Genomic DNA, 19,530 nt, shown 5'->3' with positions numbered 1-19,530 from the left:
CAGCGGGACGACACGCCCACAATTAGGGCTTTGCGCGCCACTATTCCGGCGCAAAACGGGCGCTAACGCAAAATTACCGCATTTGCGACGATAGAGCCCTTAAGCAAGCAGTAAGGGAAGGAAGGAAAGGGCAACTTTGCCTCAGGTGATTGTGGAATTTGATTACTTGAATTATTCACAATACCATTTAAGTCCATTGAACTAAGAGGTAAACCCAAAGTCCAACAGCAACAGAAGGTTCCTAATTCACCTTATGTAGCCACGCCCATTTGACCCAGTTGTGTGGTCGTGTGACAACTTCCGGCAAAAAAAAATAAAAAAAAATGGCTGGCTGCTCCAATATCATCTAACTCTGAATTAACTAATAATTTTGCCAATTGTATGTAACATACCAAATAAAAGCAAACGGCAATGTCTAAGAATGCAACGCCATGTAACTGGCTCGTTAAGTCTCGCATTCCAGGGAATTATGTTAAGGTCTGCAGGTCTTATAGAGAAGTGGCTCGAGCACTCGGGGGAGAGAAAACTATCTGAAGCTTTCTTTGTTGGAGTCCAGGTATGTTTTACAAGAAAGTGCTCGTCATTAGGGATGCACCGATCCACTTTTTTCACTTCCGATCCGATTCCGATACCGATATTATGGCGATACCAATATTTTTCTTGAATATACAGTATAGGCAAAGATTTGCCCAATTTAAAAAAAAATGTTTAAATGTGTGTTGCAAAAAGCAGACAAAATTAAGAAAATATACAAGGCAAAGAAGGATACTATTATACATGGGCAAATTACGACCAGCGCCCGCGCTGGAATTGCAAAAAAAAAAAAAAGAATTGGATCAGATTTTTTTCTCTCGATCTGATCCGATCCGTGAATTAGTGCCAATATCGGCACCCGATACCGATATTGGATCGGATCGGCCACATCCCTACTCGTCATTGTCGACGATAACGTTATCTGACCTGGCTAACAGTGGATACTCGCTTGCTTGCTGTGTACCGAGCTCAAAGTAATAGGCTACGTTCTTTATTTTACCCCCTGCACTGTCTGCTCCAAAAAAACTCTTCTTCATGACGTTCTTTCATATTTGGCGCCGTGACCGCCGGAAGTGTTAACACGACCCGGAAGAATTTGGCCCACCCCCGCGTCTGAACATAAGGTGAATAGTAAGAACCATTTTTAATTTGTCGCAGAGGTTGACTAAAGCTGCCATAGGCAAAGTTTTCCGACCACTTTTGTACACATTTGTAAATAACACACTGCACTACGGAGGCCTGCCAAGGACAAACATTGCACCATGCACAAAATGCTAACAGCTAAGCTAAACATAGTATCTCCAGAGAACTCTCGCTGGTTACCAGTGTCACTTTGCCAGGCCTGTCTCTCACTAAAGGTTATGTGCCAAGGTTATAGTGTGAATAAAAAGTAGAGTCCGCACACTGCTGTTGGAATCTCCCAGTAGATTTATTTTGACGTTTCGGTCTCACAACTTTCTTCAGAAAGGTTATAGTGTGCCACAAACAAATTTGCTCCATCGTTTCATCGATTCCACTATTACGAGAAAATTGGATTGGAGGGGTGATTGGCGTTTTTAAACAGTGAGGGAGGAGCCCAGCTAGTTAAAAAAAGAAAAAAAAAGAAAAAAGAAATTGAAAGCTACTGGGTGGAGCGGGAGGAGTTTTGTTCCGGACCTGAATTGGACAACAAGCTTTTGAAGAGGTGAAAACAGCAATGTGTGTGGATAGCACACATTAGGTTCAGGATTGCATAAGGTCTGATATCGCTTATTGCAGGTTTAAGTGCAACTTCGCACTTTGGTGGCTCAAAGTGGCTGCGAGAGATAACTGGCAGAATTTTTTGAAAGTCAACCTGAAATTAATTTAGGAAAACTAAAGTGAATCTGCAGCATCTCAGGTAGGATCTGTCCCACTTGTGATTCAGGCTGAAATGAGTTGCTCATTCATACATGCCCTGTTATGCAGAAAGGTGTGTGTGTGTGTGTGTGTGTGTGTGTGTGTGTGTGTGTGTGTGTGTGTGTGTGTGTGTGTGTGTGTGTGTGTGTGTGTGTGTGTGTGTGTGTGTGTGTGTGTATGTGTGTATGTGTGTATTGTGTGTGTGTGTGTGTGTGTGTGTGTGTGTGTGTGTGTGTGTGTGTGTGTGTGTGGGTGTGGGTGTGGGAGTGAGGGTGGGCTGGAGGGGGGGAGGAAGTGTCCTGGAATACCAATGGGTGGGGGGCTTTATGTTTCAAAACAGTCTGATCAGATAGTGAGTTTTGAAATCCAGAAATCTCAGCACCCTGCTAAGGAATAATTGTACATATTTCTCTGTTTCTCCAGGAGAGTCTTCTGACCCAGCTGCCCCCCCCCCCCCCCCCCCCCCCCGGTGACCCCAGGCCCCACCTGACTTAGGGATAGCATGGGACCCCTCCCCCTTCACCCCTCCCCAGTCCTCTTCCTCCTCCTCTCCCTCCTCCTCCTCTGCCACCCCTGCACCTCCGCCTCCTTCAGGCCCCAGGTTGTGCAGCGGGCGTCGAGCAACCAGCCGCCCCCGCCCCCGGGGAACGCCTCGGGGTCCGGCAGGCGGACGTGTGACGACGAGGTGGTGTGTAGGCCCGGTATCCTGCTGCCAGTGTGGGAGCCACTCAAGCCTCCAGTGGGGGAGCAGGCGGGGAGGGCAATCGTATACTTCACCTGCCTCCTATACATGTTCCTGGGTGTGTCCATCATCGCTGACCGCTTCATGGCCTCCATAGAGGTCATCACCTCTCAGGTATCATTTCACCATTTTGTCCTCCTGTTTGTTTGTTTTGACATGAAAACATGAGCACAGTGTCCTGATCTGGTGAAGCTCGAAGGCTTTAGCCACAATAAGAAAGCGGGTATATGCAGACTGTAAACACATTATTTGTCTCTACTGTGTAAGCAAACAAAAATGTGCTTATCTTTTTAATGGCTTATGATATTTTGAAGAGACGGCTGATTGTAATTATGGGCACTTATGTGACCTCACCATCTATGGCTGTTAATACTGTTAATTACAGGCTGTTGATATTCTTTATATCTGTTAACAATCTTTGAGTCCTTTTATATTCTTTATATCTTGTATATTTGTTCTAATTTATCATCAGTGATGTCACATAGCTTATTTTTCCCCACAGAATTCTGACTTTAATCTAAAAATTCAGACTTTTTTCTCAAGATTCTGACAGTAACTTAGAATTCTGCCTTTATTCTCAGAATCCTAATTTAAAATTATAATCTAAAAGATTTTCATCCCCCCCAAAAAAGAGTCACTCACAATGTTGATTGAGGCTATGTCCATTTGGATGAAGCCTTTGCAGTATAGTGACATTATGTGACATTACACTGTTTCGATCTCACCTGCAATTACCACCCAACACCATAGGTGTCACCCAAGAGAACAAAACTGAAATCTTAGAGATTATCACTTGTACCCTCCTTATATTTTTTGCCTGTTACACTTCCTCGTCCAGCAGCTGGATATTGATAATCAATTATATTCATAATAATTATTATAATTATTATTATGATTTTTATATTGATTCTTATCCATTGGTAACTTCATCCCTCATACCTCATATCAACATTTCATGCTTACTCAGAATTTTAACCCCTCAAATGCCAGTTTACTGTACTTACTGTACAATCAAATTTACAGTAGAAAAGACAAAATATGATTTTTTTGCTTTCCCATCAATGCCACCTGGATATCCCCCTGTGGGATTATTTTAGCCTGTGATTTCTCACATTTTTAGCGGAGGAATTATTTTCTTACTTATTTCATCTTTTGAGAATTGCAATCCTTATTATCCATCCATATTTTTTGCCTATCTGGCTGCTTGCCAGATATTGATCGATAAACGACGATACGCGCCGGTTCTGTGACACGGAAGTCCACAGGATGTATCTGGAGGACGACCCGGATGTTGTTCATGAGCGATCTTTGCCATCCGGGTGACTGGCCTGTGGTGACCTGCTCTCAGAGAAGCAGGGAGACGCAGAGAGAGGCGGACAACCAGACAGACCTCCGCACCGAGGCGTCCAGCACCATTAGCCGAGAAAGAGCCTCGTTTCACGGCTTTGGATTTACTGTGCATCGGTGCTTTGAGCGCACCTCAAACCGGGAGCGATAGACAGCTCCTACAACCACAAAACACGACGATGTTAGAGATCTATGGTCAATTTTCGACGGCGATTCCAGAAATGCTATCGGCGAGTCGCTACGACGAACGAGCGCGGAGATACGGACGTATTGTCAATGAAGGTGAGTTTCATAAAAAATCATGAAACTGCTAATTTTCGACTGCCAGCTAATTTTCACAAAAAACATAAGATAGCTTCATTGATCCATCAATCTTGGTCTAAAGGCTTCAAATCAGTAGTTTGCACTGGAAAATCCGGGTTCTCAGGTCATGTGACATGTTGCTAGGACGACCACTGTACTGTGTATTTAATGTTAAACTGCATGCAATTGGCTGCTATGCCAGCACTGATCAAATACAGGGGTGGGGCCAAACACAATAGAAGCTACAAATTTGATGTATTGACTCTAGCTGAGAGATGTAAGATCAGAAAAATAATTATTTTTGGGGAAAGTACGTGGGAGTCAAAACATTTTTTTTGTTTTTTTGCTAAATTAACATTGAAATCAATGGGAAAAATATGCAATGGATTTTGAATGGTTGTAACTCCACCAAATGTTCAACCAACTCCAAGGTTAGATATTAAGGTCAAATTTAAAGGTGTTTGGTCCAGGATGCCCGCTGAAAAAAATAAAATAGATTAATTTTGTAAAAATTTCCTGGAGGTCTCAAAAAAGTGGTTTTAATGGTTTTAATACGCCGGCTGCTGGATCCGAGGGGGGTTAACGTGATTATAGCACTTACTTTGTGCCAGGAACACTTTTTTAGCATGGCGGAAGGGTGAATTACCATGATAAATCAAAAAAACATGATGGGGAAAGTTTCAGCCCTGAACTCCCAAAACTTTTTTTTCCACAGAAAAAAAAAAAAAAAAAATACACCTTACGATCCAGCTGCTGGACGAGGGGGGTACAAGGGACTAAAAAAAAAAAAAAAAAAAAAAAAATTGCAAGTGACCCTAATCATCTTCGGTAGTATTAAATTGTGTGTGGTGTAAAAATAATAATAAAAAAAAATCAGGCGAGCCTATTTGAATTCCAGGTGACCCCACTTAGGATCATGACCCTAAGTTTGGGAACCACTGCAGTAAGGCATATTGTTCCACTAATTGTGGAACTAATCTCTGTCTTTCTAGGAGAAAGAGGTGAAAATCACCAAACCCAATGGGGAAACAACAGTAACTACGGTGCGAATCTGGAACGAGACTGTGTCCAACCTCACGCTCATGGCCCTGGGCTCCTCAGCACCAGAGATTCTGCTTTCCGTCATTGAGGTACACAGCGGCTTCACATCCTCTGAACCCACATACATCTCATTTACAAAACAAAAATAATCAAGAAGTTACCTGTCACTGTGAACAGGGTATTTCCAAAAGTCTCAAAATGTATACAATTATCTAAATTTAAAATAGTAAAGTACTAATGACTGGGGTGCCTGCAGACTCCAGAGGTATAGGAGGGATCAGCCGAGCAGCATTTTGGTAAACAAACCGCGTCACTGGGTGGAAACGACAATGGGACCTATGGAGCATGAGCATGAGTGTCTGACTCTAGCTGGCTGACTCTGGTTACATTTTAAAAACTGCGACAGTTCACACAACTTTAACACGACAGGCATATATTATACCGTACATCAAATTCTGCTCTCACTCAGAATGTCAAAATATAAGCGATGTGAGGTATAGTTTTTGAGATATTAACGTTTGTTTGGCACAACTCATACTAGTTGTTATACTAACTGCTGCGGGGGTCCACATTTCTGGGTGGTTGTGACGTCACGCTGATTCGTCCTATCCACCTTATTTCTAGCTGCCATGATGCTTGATGGGTGATTTCTCAGCACAGCATCGACTTTGATACACGCTGCCTTGCATGCTGAGTCTCAGAAACGGCCCCCAAATTCCCCAGAATTTGGACCCCGCGGTGGAATTCGCAGGGTGTTGTCTGAGACGACGAGTGAGGAAAAACGAAAGAGTAGTCGCCTGAAAAAATAAACACCGGCAAGGGCTTTCAGTTCTCAGATGAAGGCTACAGGTAACTATCGTTAACAATAATGTATTCTTACCTTTTCTTCCAGTTTAAAGTTAAACAAACATTGCCAGCTGTGCTTGTTAAGTTTAATTAGCCTATTGTCCGTTCGGAATGCGAGTTGCCCCTGCATGTGACATGCGGCGTGTCAATCAGCTGTAGTCTGCTTTTAATAACATTATTGTCGTCATTGACAACGTTAGACCCGCTTCGTTTCAGAAAATCCTTTTTCATCTATCTCTCTTTCTCTCTCTGCATGTTGTTATGCAGGTGCCCCTGTGGTATAGTCACACTCTCTCCACCTGTTGAGAGCTGCTGACTCAGGCACACGCGTGTATAATTGTGAATTATACTTTTGATTGTTTCTTTCATCTCATAACACACAGTAGCCTACACTATAACCTACACATCAAAATAATCATTTATGCTATTTAATAGGATGAGCTGTGTGGAAATGTAATTTGAGACCATTTTAATACAATTCAAACTGTGCTGAGAGGGGATTATTTTCACTGCACTTGGTGACCGGCAGACTTTAATTTGTCGGACTTTGATTAATTATAACGTCACAGTCTGGCAATTACCGGATAACAGAAACCCCGGTCTCAGCCCGTGCTGCGCATGTTCATGAGTTTTACACATTGGAGGGTGAGATACGTAATTGTGACATTGTAAAAATGACATCGGGCCGCTTTGCGTCATAACGTGACGCAAACCGTGACTGACACCACTACCCGCTACCTGACCGCATACCCGCCCGCCCGTCCACCTAGGCAATTTTATTATAGGACTAGGAAGGGCGGAGACTCTGGAGATGATGCGCCATGGCTGCAGTTATGGAAATCGCCCGCTCCGCGGGCTCCCAAAATCATGACTGACAGACAGACAGACAGACAGACAGGCCGACAGACAGACAGAGACCACCACCTATCTACCTAGATGCCATCATGCCCTCTTTTGGCTAGTGGGCATTGAAAGTTAATCAATTCGAAGTTGGCCCATGACCTGCTTTTCTGCCAAGATTCGTTCAAATCGTGATTGATAGATGGTGATAGACAGATCGTTCATTCAATCACCTGACAAGTATTTTTTCTATGAAAGTGCACTTGTGCACTTGTCCAAACAGTTTTCAATGACGAGTTCCCAACTAACAAACCATCTGACCATGTCAAGTTAAGTCAGTAGTTGTTATATCTTAAATATGTTGGAGGAAGAGGGTTTTAAAATGTCTTACATGTAGTTATTGAAGTCTGAATATTTTCCCCATGTAATGGCAGGTTTGCTTTTTAATAAATTTCATTTTGATGTACCGGTATGTATGAAATTAAATCATAGTATAAACGAATTAAATCTATTGAGTCAATGATCTAGTTAGCACAGTTGGACAGTAAGGCATACAAAATAAGGCAAATACCATGAATTGTTTATTTCACCAAAAGCTATTACTGGCAGTACTATGGAAGCCCATAGCTGACTCTATTCAAATGATAATTTAAACTTGAAAATGGTAATGTAATTCCTCAATAACATTATCATTTTCAACACATGTGTGTGTTATTTCAGTAAAAATTAAAATTAAAATGGAATAATCCAATTTTCATTTTCATTTTCATATACTTGTAAGGGCTTTCTATGACTATATAAGAATTAAAATGACAAGCTGTTTGACATTTAATTTTCAAAGTCCATAGCCCGCTCTACAATGGACTATATTAAAATGGTAATTTCAATTTGGTAATGAAAATGCAATCCAAAAAATGCAGCCTAATTTTCCATCTCTGCAAGCATTATTTAAGTCACAATTCAAATTAAAATGCATTTTTGTAGAAAATGTCAAATGATAATTTAAATGGTATTTGACATTTCATTTTAATTTAGTCATACTGCTTTTCAATGGACTATATCAAACTTGTAATTTAAATGTGGAAATGTAAATGCAATCCAAAAAATCCAGCCTAATTTTCCATCCCTGCAAGCATTATTTAAGTCACAATTCAAATGAAAATGCATTTGTATTTGACATTACATGTTTGACATTCAACATTACATTATCAAAGACTGAACATGCTTTACAATGTACTCTATTCAAATGAAAAACAGCAAAACAGCGCCTCCCGTGTATTGCAGGTTCATTTCGGGCACTATCACTGACAAAACTCAAATGGAAATGGCAATCTGTCAGGCCGCTCGTCAAGGCGGGCCTTCACTTAAAAGGATGTCACTCATTGGCTACTTTCAGGCTGCCCCAGTTGACCGCGGAAGTAAACAGACCCAGAGGTTTGTAGTTACAACATCAGATGCTTATAACTCCTAGGAAAATGGCTTAAACTGCATGAAACTTTGTGCGTGAAGACATCTCCCGACATATATACTTCGGTTTAAAATTGGTGCAATTTGGAGCAAAAAAAGAAAAAAGATTTTTTTGTGTAATTTTTTTTTTTTTTTGCTCCAAATTACACCAAAATTAAACCGAAGCATCTATGCCATGAGATGTATTCTGGCACAAAGTTTCGGTAGCTGTTTCCGTTCCCAAGATACGTCCAAAAAACCTTCAGAAAGACCGTTTTCTTTTTGGCTCCAAATTGCACCAAAATTAAACCGAAGCATCTATGTCATAAGATGTATTCTGGCACAAAGTTTCATGCAGTTTCATCCATTTTCCTAGGAGTTATGATCATCTGATGTTGTAACTTTTTCATGAAAACAACTGGGGCAGCCTGAAAGTTGCCAATGAGTGACATCCTCCTAAGTGAAGGCCCGCCTTGACGAGCGGCCTGACAGATTGCCATTTCCATTTGAGTTTTGTCAGTGATAGTGCACGAAATGAACCTGCAATACATGGGAGGCGCTGTTTTGCTGTTTTTCATTTGAATAGAGCAGTGGTTCCCAACCTTTTTACACCAAGTACCACCTCAGAAAGTAGTTGGCTCTCCAAGTACCACCATATGACCGACGTTAAAATACAGTCTATTCAGCCAGGCCCGTAGCCAGGGTTTGAGAAATACCGAGGTCATTTTAGCGCGGCGTGGGGGGACCAGGGGGGGCTGTGCACCCCCGGATAGAAAATTTTGTCCATTTTAAAGTAAAATGCTTCAATCTGGTGCACTTTGAGAGCAAAATGAAGAGGCTAGATCTATAAAGAACTACATACATCATGTTAGATTAATATCCTCTTTACTGTGCTGTTGCTTTAAAATTATACAAAAAATAAATGTCTCCCCATATGATATAATTTATATTCTGCATACAGGTCACATGGCAGAATACTGCTCAATTAAATACAATGGCCCATCTACACAAACATCACTTACAGGGGAGTTACTTACCCATTCACTTCAATAGAACTGTCCCCAAAGTCTAGCCCCAATCTAGCCTCAATGCAAAATCGGAATGTTGTGAGTTATCTCTCTTCTATAGCACACAGAGAGGAAGCAAATTGTTGCATTTCCGATCAACTGTCGCATTAAAACATCAATGACAGATTAATAGATCTGGGGACCGAGGTCATGACCTCGGTGTCCTCAATGGTAGCTACGGGCCTGTATTCAGCTATGCACAGTTCACGCAGGAGGCAAATTTATTCCAACCTGCAGCCTATGTGCAACCTGCAGCAGCTGCACTTGTGCTGGGTTGACTGCTGTCTTCACCTCCTTGTGCTTCATCGTTGCTGCTCTCCTCTACTACAGCTCTTTTACGATTCCCTCCCGTTTTGATCCACTTCATAATTTAAACATTGGGATTCCAGGGATCAAGTACCACCAGCAGGGGGGGCGCAAGTACCACCTACCTTGAGAAACACTGCCAATAATATTAATAATAATTATTATTATTTCACTTTCACATGTTTGAAAACTACTACTAATGACCACCATGGATTTTGCACAAAAACTAAAAAAAAAAAAAAAAAGAATTCACAGAGCCTTCCAAGTACCACCAGCAGGGGTCGCAAGTACCACCTACGGTACGCGTACCGCAGGTTGGGAACCACTGGAATAGAGTACATTGTAAAGCATGTTCAGTCTTTGATAATGTAATGTCGAATGTCAAACATGTAATGTCAAATACAAATGCATTTTCATTTGAATTGTGACTTAAATAATGCTTGCAGGGATGGAAAATTAGGCTGGATTTTTTGGATTGCATTTACATTTCCACATTTAAATTACAAGTTTGATATAGTCCATTGAAAAGCAGTATGACTAAATTAAAATGAAATGTCAAATACCATTTAAATTATCATTTGACATTTTCTACAAAAATGCATTTTAATTTGAATTGTGACTTAAATAATGCTTGCAGAGATGGAAAATTAGGCTGCATTTTTCGGATTGCATTTTCATTACCAAATTTAAATTACCATTTTAATATAGTCCATTGTAGAGCGGGCTATGGACTTTGAAAATTAAATGTCAAACAGCTTGTCATTTTAATTCTTATATAGTCATAGAAAGCCCTTACAAGTATATGAAAATGAAAATGAAAATTGGATTATTCCATTTTAATTTTTACTGAAATAACACACACGTGTTGAAAATGATAATGTTATTGAGGAATTACATTACCATTTTCAAGTTTAAATTATCATTTGAATAGAGTCAGCTATGGGCTTCCATACAGTACTGTAGTTATGTTGTATTACATTAGTTGTACTTACAGCTGGTCAGTAATTTTGACGCATATGCATGTCCACTGTAGGAAAGAGACGGTTAATCAAAGGCGGGTACAAACTCTGACCTCCTGTTGGTGGTCATCATAATGTATCACAACTGCCTACAGCAGGGTGGTCAAACATGCGGCCCCGGGGGCCAGATCCGGCCCCCCAAAGGGTCCAATCCGGCCCAAAGGATGACTTTGCAAAGTATGAAAATTGCACTGAGAAGTCCTTCAATCCAATGTGATGCACTTGTGAAGGCTGAGGTAGCAGGTTTCAGGAGCAAGTTCAATATTAAGTCGCCTATTCATGTTATCTGTATTCATCACTAAATAGTCAGCTATTTTCATTACCTTTGCTTGACTATAGAGAATTGCACAGTTGCCATCAATTGTAATCAGGGGTATAGTGATAAATACAGAGGTGGGTAAACTATCCAAGGTGAGTAGTTTACCCACCTTGTTTGCCCTCATTGATTGATACAGTTGATCTGAAAATAGGTGAGTAAATTATCTGCCTCATTTCAAAGGTGTGGGTAAATTGTGTTTACTTGTGTTTACCCTCCACTACACCCCTGATTGTAATGCACAGTACAGACAGTAGATTATGTGCTTGATGTTATCTGAGATAACCCTACCCCTATATTGTAGGGTTGTACCTGTAATTCTTTACACTAAGATAAACGGGAAAATGTTGAGGTTTTGTCATTTATAGGTTATTATTGATTCTTGATTTTTATTGTCTGGCCCACTTGACACCAAATTGGCCTACAGTATATAAACAAAAAACAATTATACTTTGAGGAAATTTTTTGATTTATGCTTCCCCCCAAAAGCCATATCCTAATAACATAAGTTTGATACACACTACGAAGTACATTAAGAATTTTTGGTCCTGAATTATGGGTAAACTGTTGCTTAATAATTTGGTATTCTACAGACATTTGCAGAAGCCTACAGACATGTGATGAAAGAGCGAATCAAACTTTTGCCTATTGATTTTTGTCTTTCCTTCTTTGTCCCTTTGACATTTCAATTTGCCAGGTGTGTGGGCACAACTTTAATGCAGGGGAGCTGGGTCCGGGCACCATCGTGGGCAGCGCCGCCTTCAACATGTTTGTGATCGTCGGCGTGTGTGTGTGGGTCATCCCTGATGGAGAGGTTCGCAGGATCAAACACCTGCGGGTGTTTTTCATCACGGCTTTCTGGAGCATCTTTGCCTACATCTGGCTCTACCTCATCCTGGCAGTCATCTCACCTGGAGTTGTAGAGGTGTGTGTGTGTGTGTGTGTGTGTGTGTGTGTGTGTGTGTGTGTGTGTGTGTGTGTGTGTGTGTGTGTGTGTGTGTGTGTGTGTGTGTGTGTGTGTGCGTGCGTGCGTGCGTGCGTGCGTGCGTGCGTGCGTGCGTGCGTGTGTTCATGCAGACTAGTTTGTTGTGTATTCTAATGCAGGGGTTCCAAAACTTTTCCGTCCAAGTACCACTACGTACCAAACCAAATTTCCCAGGGACCACTTCCACTGCGTATACCAACCCCCCACAATAAAATACAATTTGCTGATTTAACCATGCAATAGCAGCAGAAAGGCTAAATGATGATATAAGGCTACTACACACACACACACACACACATTAGGCTGTGAAAAGAGGACCCCTTTGAAAATATTTTTTTCCCCTCGCCGAAATGTAGCCTAACTTTGGAGTGTTATTTAGCTACCTTCCTGAGAAACTAGCATGACATGGTTGGTACAAATCCATTCCTTAAGTCTTCTAGTTTCATGATATCAGAAAATTCACTCTGGCTTTAAAACTGAGCCTGCTGCAGCCTCTGAAAGTAAATGTTAAAAATTGTGATATTTCCCAAATATCGCGATATTTCTGAAAATCAGCCCAATCCGGCTACTCCTCAGGGTTAATGTGTATGTAGAAACTGTTTTCTGTAATTAAAAAAAAGGGGGGGGGGAGGCAATTCTCTGGCGGACCACCAGGCGGGGCCCCGCGGACCAGTTTGGGAACGAATGTTCTAATGTATTGTATAACTGCTGCATTTGTAATGAATCAAGTGTGTGCTCATATTGCTTGGGTGTTTATGAGCAGGTATGGGAGGCCGTGGTGACCCTGGTCTACTTCCCGGTGTGTGTCATCTTGGCATGGATCGCTGACCGTCGCCTGCTCTTCTATAAGTACATGCACAAGCGTTACCGCGCTGACAAGAGGCATGGCATTGTGGTGGAAATGGAAGGTGATGATACGCCCAAGGGCATTGATATGGACGGAAAGGACAATTGCCCTGGAAACTCCGGTGTGCAGAGTGCAGAGGATGAGGTGAGAGATTCGGATTATGGAGAAATGTTGTTGCAGCCTTATGTTGCAAGATCAAATGGTGTGAGGTGTGAAATATATATATTACTATATTACTGTATATATTTTCACACTAGAATATGTTCATAATATATATAATATAATATTTTCATATTTTCATATTATGCTATATTTTCAATGTTTTTCTTAACGAGTGCGGACAGTTTACTTCCCACAGATTTTCTGTTCCAAAAGTCCGAACTGAACTAGGGAAGAAAGCTTTTAGGTGTTCTGCACCCACTGCATGGAACAATCTACAGTCTGATCTGAAACTTCATAGCTTAGTAACCCTGAATGCTTTCAAAGCTATGGTGAAATCTATTGAAAACAGGCTGTCTGTGCCAATGTTCTATCTGATCATTTGAATGTTATTCAAATGTATGTGTTTATGTGTTTTATGTTGAAACTTTGTGTTGCTGCTGTTCTTGGCCAGGTCTCCCTTGTAAAAGAGATCTTTGATCTCAATGGGACAAACCTGCTTAAATAAAGGCTAAATAAAATAAAATACGGTAAAATGTTTTTTAGCCCAAGCACAGCAGGGGATCTATGGATGATATTGTTGGTCGGTCTGTCGGTCGATCGGTCACTCGCTCACTCTGTTCGCCACTTTATGGTCAATCTCAAGTGGGAGACCCGGGTTCAATTCCCAGCAGAGACGCTTCCACAAAATGATTGACTCTTAGTATATTTGAAACAGGGCTGGTTCATCTGGTAGAGCGCATACCACAAAGGCTTAAACCCAATGTACAACAGATGCGGTACGGCTCAGTGCGGATCCGGTCAAACTGCCGGAACAGACTCATGTCCATGGTAATTGATGGACAATACACATGGTACGGAAAAAATACGCACCTGTTCTATTGTTGTCAGCTCCCGCATGCGTCTGGCAGATTACATTGGTGTGGGTCTGTTCAGGCAGCTGCACAGAGAGCAGCCGGTGGACATTGGCCATTATTCCTTTTCGCTGTTCGAATCCGACCTGTGGTCCTTTGCCGCATGTCATCCCTTCTATCTCTCCCCACCTTTCCTGTCTGCAAATTTTAGATTAATAAGGAATTGTCAACCGTGGGTGCTAGAATGTACAGTATATGAATGCTATGATCATATCACACCTAACTGTTTAACAAGCTGGTCACAGGCAAGAAGTTCAACCTTGAGGCCACTAGAATCATTATTTAAACAAACCATGAACCTGAACCTAATAGTTTTCCCCACTGTAACATATTGGAGAAATATAACCTTCTGAGCTGGGAAAATATGATCAAACAAGCGTGGCTTGAGAGACTAACAGGAAGTGTAAACACAATCTGAAGTTCCGATTGTGTTTACACTTCCTGTGACTCATAAACCTAGTCTGACTCATATATAAGTCAAACTAGGTTTGGCCAGGTGAGTCAGACTAGTTTGTGCAGGTAAAACATCTGGCGTTTTGAACAGGAAGTCGTGACACAATGGGTCAAGTGGGCGTGGCTACATAAGGTGAATAAAATTGTTCATGGCATGGCTCCTCCCACACTCAGTTGCTTTGTTAGGCAAGAGTAAATCAGAGGAGTTACAAGAGGAAACTACATCATCAATCAATCAGCCTTTTCAATAAAAGCAGCTGATGAGTGTAATGCTGTACCAGCCCACATCAGGGAACTCACCACTTACTGGTTATTTTCTATAGCAGGGGTGAGCAACTATTTTTCATGGGGGGCCACATGAGAAACCCAGATTGTTGCCGGGGGCCGAACAAATATTGTCATGCCGTAACCCACGGATGGGCAACTTTGATGATAGAGAGGGCCACAAAAATTGTCCTCGCTACCAGGTTTTGCTGAGGGCCGAACGGCGCCAGCGCGAAAAATTTGGGGCATTTGAAGCCAGGTTTAGAGGACTAACTAATTTTAAATTAACAGTTATGATGTCATTATTCAGTCTTAACGACCAATATTAGATAATTTTCTCACTCACTCCTATGTCACCACCTGCTCTCAGGGCTTGAAATTAGCTTTTTTGACCACCTGCCAATATGGCTGCTAGATTTTAAAGTTACCAGCCAACTAGAATTTCCACTAGCCGAAATGTTTTTCTTGAAATAAACCAGAATATGAGTGGGTTAATTTAAGCATAAGTATCAGTAAGTGGCCCGGGATGATCAAGCCTGTGTTGAGGGTCACATGAACAAAAATGCACTCTTGAAGCTAAATAAATCCAAAACCAAAGAGTTAATTATTTAAATTTCTACTTCAATGTAGCCTTTAGTCATAAAGATTATTGAAAGATATTCCATATTCCAGACTGAAATGTTATAACAGAAGTGGAGTATTGGCCAGAATGACATGAACATTTGGACACTTATTCAGCGCGGGTATCTTGGATGTTGCGTTCAGGTGCACTGTAAAAAAAAAAAAAATGCAATTCCATCGCGGGCCACACAGGTGGCACCCGAGGGCCGCATGCGGCCGTATTTTGCCCATGTGTGTTCTATAGCATGAAGAAAATGGCTCACAAGCCACCAAATCTTTCAGCACTTGTTTGGATGCCTTCCTATGTTGCTAAACTGCCCTGAACATTGCTCGACTTACCTTAGGTCCTTACACATCAAGAGCGATGCGAATATACGGCACGAAATTGCGATGCAAGTTTTGACCCACCTGTCAATCACAGCCACAGATGTGTACATGTTGGAAGCGATTTTCTGAAAAATCGACCGTGGTTCGAAAAAATAAACACCGCAATAACGCTCAGCGAAACTTCGCCGTTGGTATGCACGGTTGCATTGACTAATATAGGTTTGGAAAATATTATTGACGTGCGAATTAATCGCACGAGAAAAACGCTCCCGATGTGTAAGGACCTTTACTGTTGTCCTGTTGCTCATGTCTGTCTCTGCTTGTCTGTAGTGCTTATGTGATGCTGCTGTTTCTCCTGACGCTTGTCTTTGCTTATGTCTGGAGTGCTTATGTGATGCTGCTGTTGTCCTGACGCTTGTCTTTGCTTACATCTGTAGTGCTTATGTCAGGGGTTCCCAACCTTTTTTGGCTCGTGACCCTACTTTGACGTCGCCAAAATCTAGGGACCCGCGACATTCAAATTCCGGTACACCATCGATGTCGTCATCAGTGACATCATCAGTGATGTCACATAGTATGCTTCTTTTTCCCATCAGAATTCTGACTTTAATCTCAGTATTCTGACTTTATTATCAGAATCCTGATTTAAAGATTTTCATCTAAATAAAAAAATAAAATTAAGAGTCACTCACAATGTTGATTGAGGCTATGGTCCATTGATGGAAGCCTTTGCACTATATAGTGATATTATGTGACATTAGTAATGTCACATAATGCAACACTGTTTGGATGTAACCTGCAATTACCACTCATCGCCATAGGTGTCACCAAAGAGAGCAAAGCTGAAATCTTAAAGATTATGGGCTCTATTCAGTCCCTGGCCTTAAATTTGCATTTATGGCTGGGCCCAGCGCTATTAGTGGGCGTGGTCACGCGCATTCCCAAATTTTTCCTTCACGCTAAACGCCAGAATGCGCGGCGCTAACCATTTAACCACGCCTTTTTAAGCATAGAATTATTCACAACTGTGGCCATTGGTGATCTCAGTAAACCAATCACATTCTTCCCTTTCAAGCTCCGATTTCACGGAGCGATCCAGTCCGGTCAGAAAAGCCCGAGAGTGAGAGAGAGCGAGAGAGGGAGAGAGAGAGAGAGAGAGGGAGAAGTCTGCATGCAGACACAACTGAGAGTTGCTTTGGAAAGGAGCTCGCACCGCATCGTCAATACACGTTCGCTAATTAAACTGTTTGTTTTGCCGGTTGGGAGGCTCAAACTGTCAATAGTGTCTGGCAACATAGAAATAACTAAAATATATATATTTAGCTGATTGATGGATAGTTTCCCATTCAGTCTGTTTTGGCCACTTCTTCCTTTCACTTTTGGGACATGGAAGAATTGCCTCCAGCACAGCGCTGTTGATAAGACGAGAGATGGGGAATCCTCGCGCTGTGTCACCAAAGAGGTGCTGAATAAGGCCTGGTTTTGAAAAACGTTAACCGCAAAATTAACGCCCATTGGGAAGATCGCTTTAGGCTGGTATTTAAGGCCGAAACGCCCATTCTGGCCTATTCTGGCACTGCGCATTTCGGGGCGTAAAAACATGACGTTATCCTCCAGAGTCAGCGGTAGGCAGGCGTAAAGCGTGTTTTTTTGCGGTTAAGGCCAGTTTAGCGCCTAAGGCCAGGGGGAGAATAGAGCCCATACTTTAAACACAGAACTAAAAAATAAATACCGTAAATAAATCGCAAGTGACCCTAATCAATAATCACATTCGTTAATATTAAATTGTGTCTGGTGTAAAATATATATATATTTAAAAAAATTAAAGAAATTTCAGGCGACCCTATTTGAATTCCAGGCAACCCTAAGGTTGGGAACCACTGTGCTGCTGTTGTCCTGACGCTTGTCTTTGCTTATGTCTGCAGTGCTTCTGTGGTGCTGCTGTTGTCCTGACACTTGTCTTTTCTTATGTCTGTAGTGCTTCTGTGGTGCTGCTGTTGTCCTGACACTTGTCTTTGCTTATGTCTGTGGTGATGTGGTAACTGTTGTCCTGCTGCTTATGTTATGTCTGTCCTAGCTTGTGTTAGTAGTGCTTATGTCTGCCAGTGTTGGTGTCTATAGTCCCACTGTTGTCTTGTTGCTCACGTCTGTCTTTGCTTATGTCTGTCTGTCTGTGTCTCTGTCTGTCTGTCTGTCTGTCTGTCTGTTTTTACTGCTGCCCGTGTCTGTGTCCAGCTTATGTCGGTATGTCTAACAATAGACATGCCTTACTGCATGTGTATTGTTTTAAACTCGTTTCTTGATTTTAGGATGCCAACTTCACACCTGGCCAGCGGCTACAGAGGGAAACTAGCCTCCTGGCTAATGCTGGCATATTTATGGTGTTTTTAATATGCACTGTTTATTCATATGCACTGTCCCTGTGATGTTGTTAAATGCAGTGCGTTCACTGCTTACTTTTGTAATACAATATTCTCAGTTTGTATTGGTATTTATGTTTCATCCATTGCACCTGTCTGACCTGTGGAGTGCCCCATGGGTCAATTCTCGGTCCTATACTATTCTCCCTATACCGTATGTATATGCTTCCCCTGGGTCATATTATCCACAGCTTTGGCAACATTTCATATCACTTACGCTGACGACACAAAGTTATATTTGGCCATTTAAGCCAGTGGTCTGAATAGACTAGCCACTCTCCACAAGATTGGATGGCTGTCAAGCTTTTACAGCTTGACTCTGACAGAACAGAAGTACCTGCGTTGGGGCCAGATCACCAATCAAAAATGATTAGTGCTTGGTCCTCTTGGAATTAATACAAAGTTGTCAGTTAAAAATGTAGGTGTGGCCTATCACGTGAAGCACTTTGTGACTTCTTGTCTGAAAAGTGCTGTGTAATTGTAGTTTTACTTATATCAGCACTCACCCTTTACATTTTACTCAGACACACTGATGAAGGCTGGATGGCCGAAAGCGCTATGTGCGACTAAATAAATCAGTTATTTTTGTACATCCTTAATTCCATTGCAGTTTTACTTACCACTGATTTCTGTTGTTTCCCCTCTTGGGCAGTTGGTCCACATCCTGAAAGAACTAAAGGATAAATACCCAGAAAAAGACCTGGACCAACTAATCGAGATGGCCAACTACAATGCCTTGGTTTCGAGGAAGAAGAGCCGCGCCTTCTACCGCATCCAGGCGACACGCAAGATGATCGGTGCTGGCAATGTGTTGAAGAAACATGCTACAGAGTACGCACGCCGCAAGTACACTCCTGGTAGCCACGGGGACGACAAGGCCACATGCTCCCACATTTACTTTGAATGTGCCCAGTACCAGTGCACAGAGAACTGTGGCACTCTGAGCCTTGACGTGATCCTCGATGGGGGCACAGGCCAGAACACTTTTTATGTGGACTACCGCACAGAAAACGGCTCGGCCAATGCTGGGGCGGACTACGAATTCAGCGAGGGAACCCTGGTGTTCAAACCTGGGGAGACCCGGAAAGAGATCAAGGTGAGAGAGGGGGAAGAGGGGAGTACGAAAGGAAAGAAGCTTAAATTATAAATAGGAATTGCAAAATATTCCAGGGTTGTGGTCCATTGAAAGTTTGTCAATGTATTCAAATTACCTTTGTATAAATTCAAAATGTGTCAATGTATTCAGATGACCTTGAACTAAGGAGTTGAATTGGCTCCCCGTTGAGTTCAACAGTTGAAACTCATCATGGTATATAAAATATTGCATGACCTGTGTCCAAATTACTTCACTAAGGG

The 19,530-nt window shown here is 41.9% G+C and overlaps 1 protein-coding gene across 2 annotated transcripts in view; it reads left to right on the top strand.

Moving 5' to 3' along the window:
* Window positions 1-2,413: 2,413 nt before the first annotated feature.
* Window positions 2,414-19,530, top strand: part of LOC310781698 (sodium/calcium exchanger 2-like) — a gene marked incomplete at both ends in the record, with an annotated part of 41,542 nt that continues 24,425 nt past the window's right edge. For both annotated transcript variants that reach the window (XM_083642300.1, XM_083642299.1), the window contains 5 exons: window positions 2,414-2,767; window positions 5,296-5,433; window positions 11,882-12,109; window positions 12,933-13,160; window positions 18,827-19,270. In XM_083642300.1, coding sequence (XP_083498426.1) covers window positions 2,414-2,767; window positions 5,296-5,433; window positions 11,882-12,109; window positions 12,933-13,160; window positions 18,827-19,270 — 1,392 coding nt within the window. The remainder of the gene's footprint in view (window positions 2,768-5,295; window positions 5,434-11,881; window positions 12,110-12,932; window positions 13,161-18,826; window positions 19,271-19,530) is intronic.

The sequence above is a fragment of the Poromitra crassiceps genome (assembly GCF_964638095.1).
Source record: "Poromitra crassiceps genome assembly, chromosome: 1".
Classification (NCBI taxonomy): Eukaryota; Metazoa; Chordata; class Actinopteri; order Beryciformes; family Melamphaidae; genus Poromitra; species Poromitra crassiceps.
This window is presented reverse-complemented; position numbering and strand designations above follow the sequence as displayed.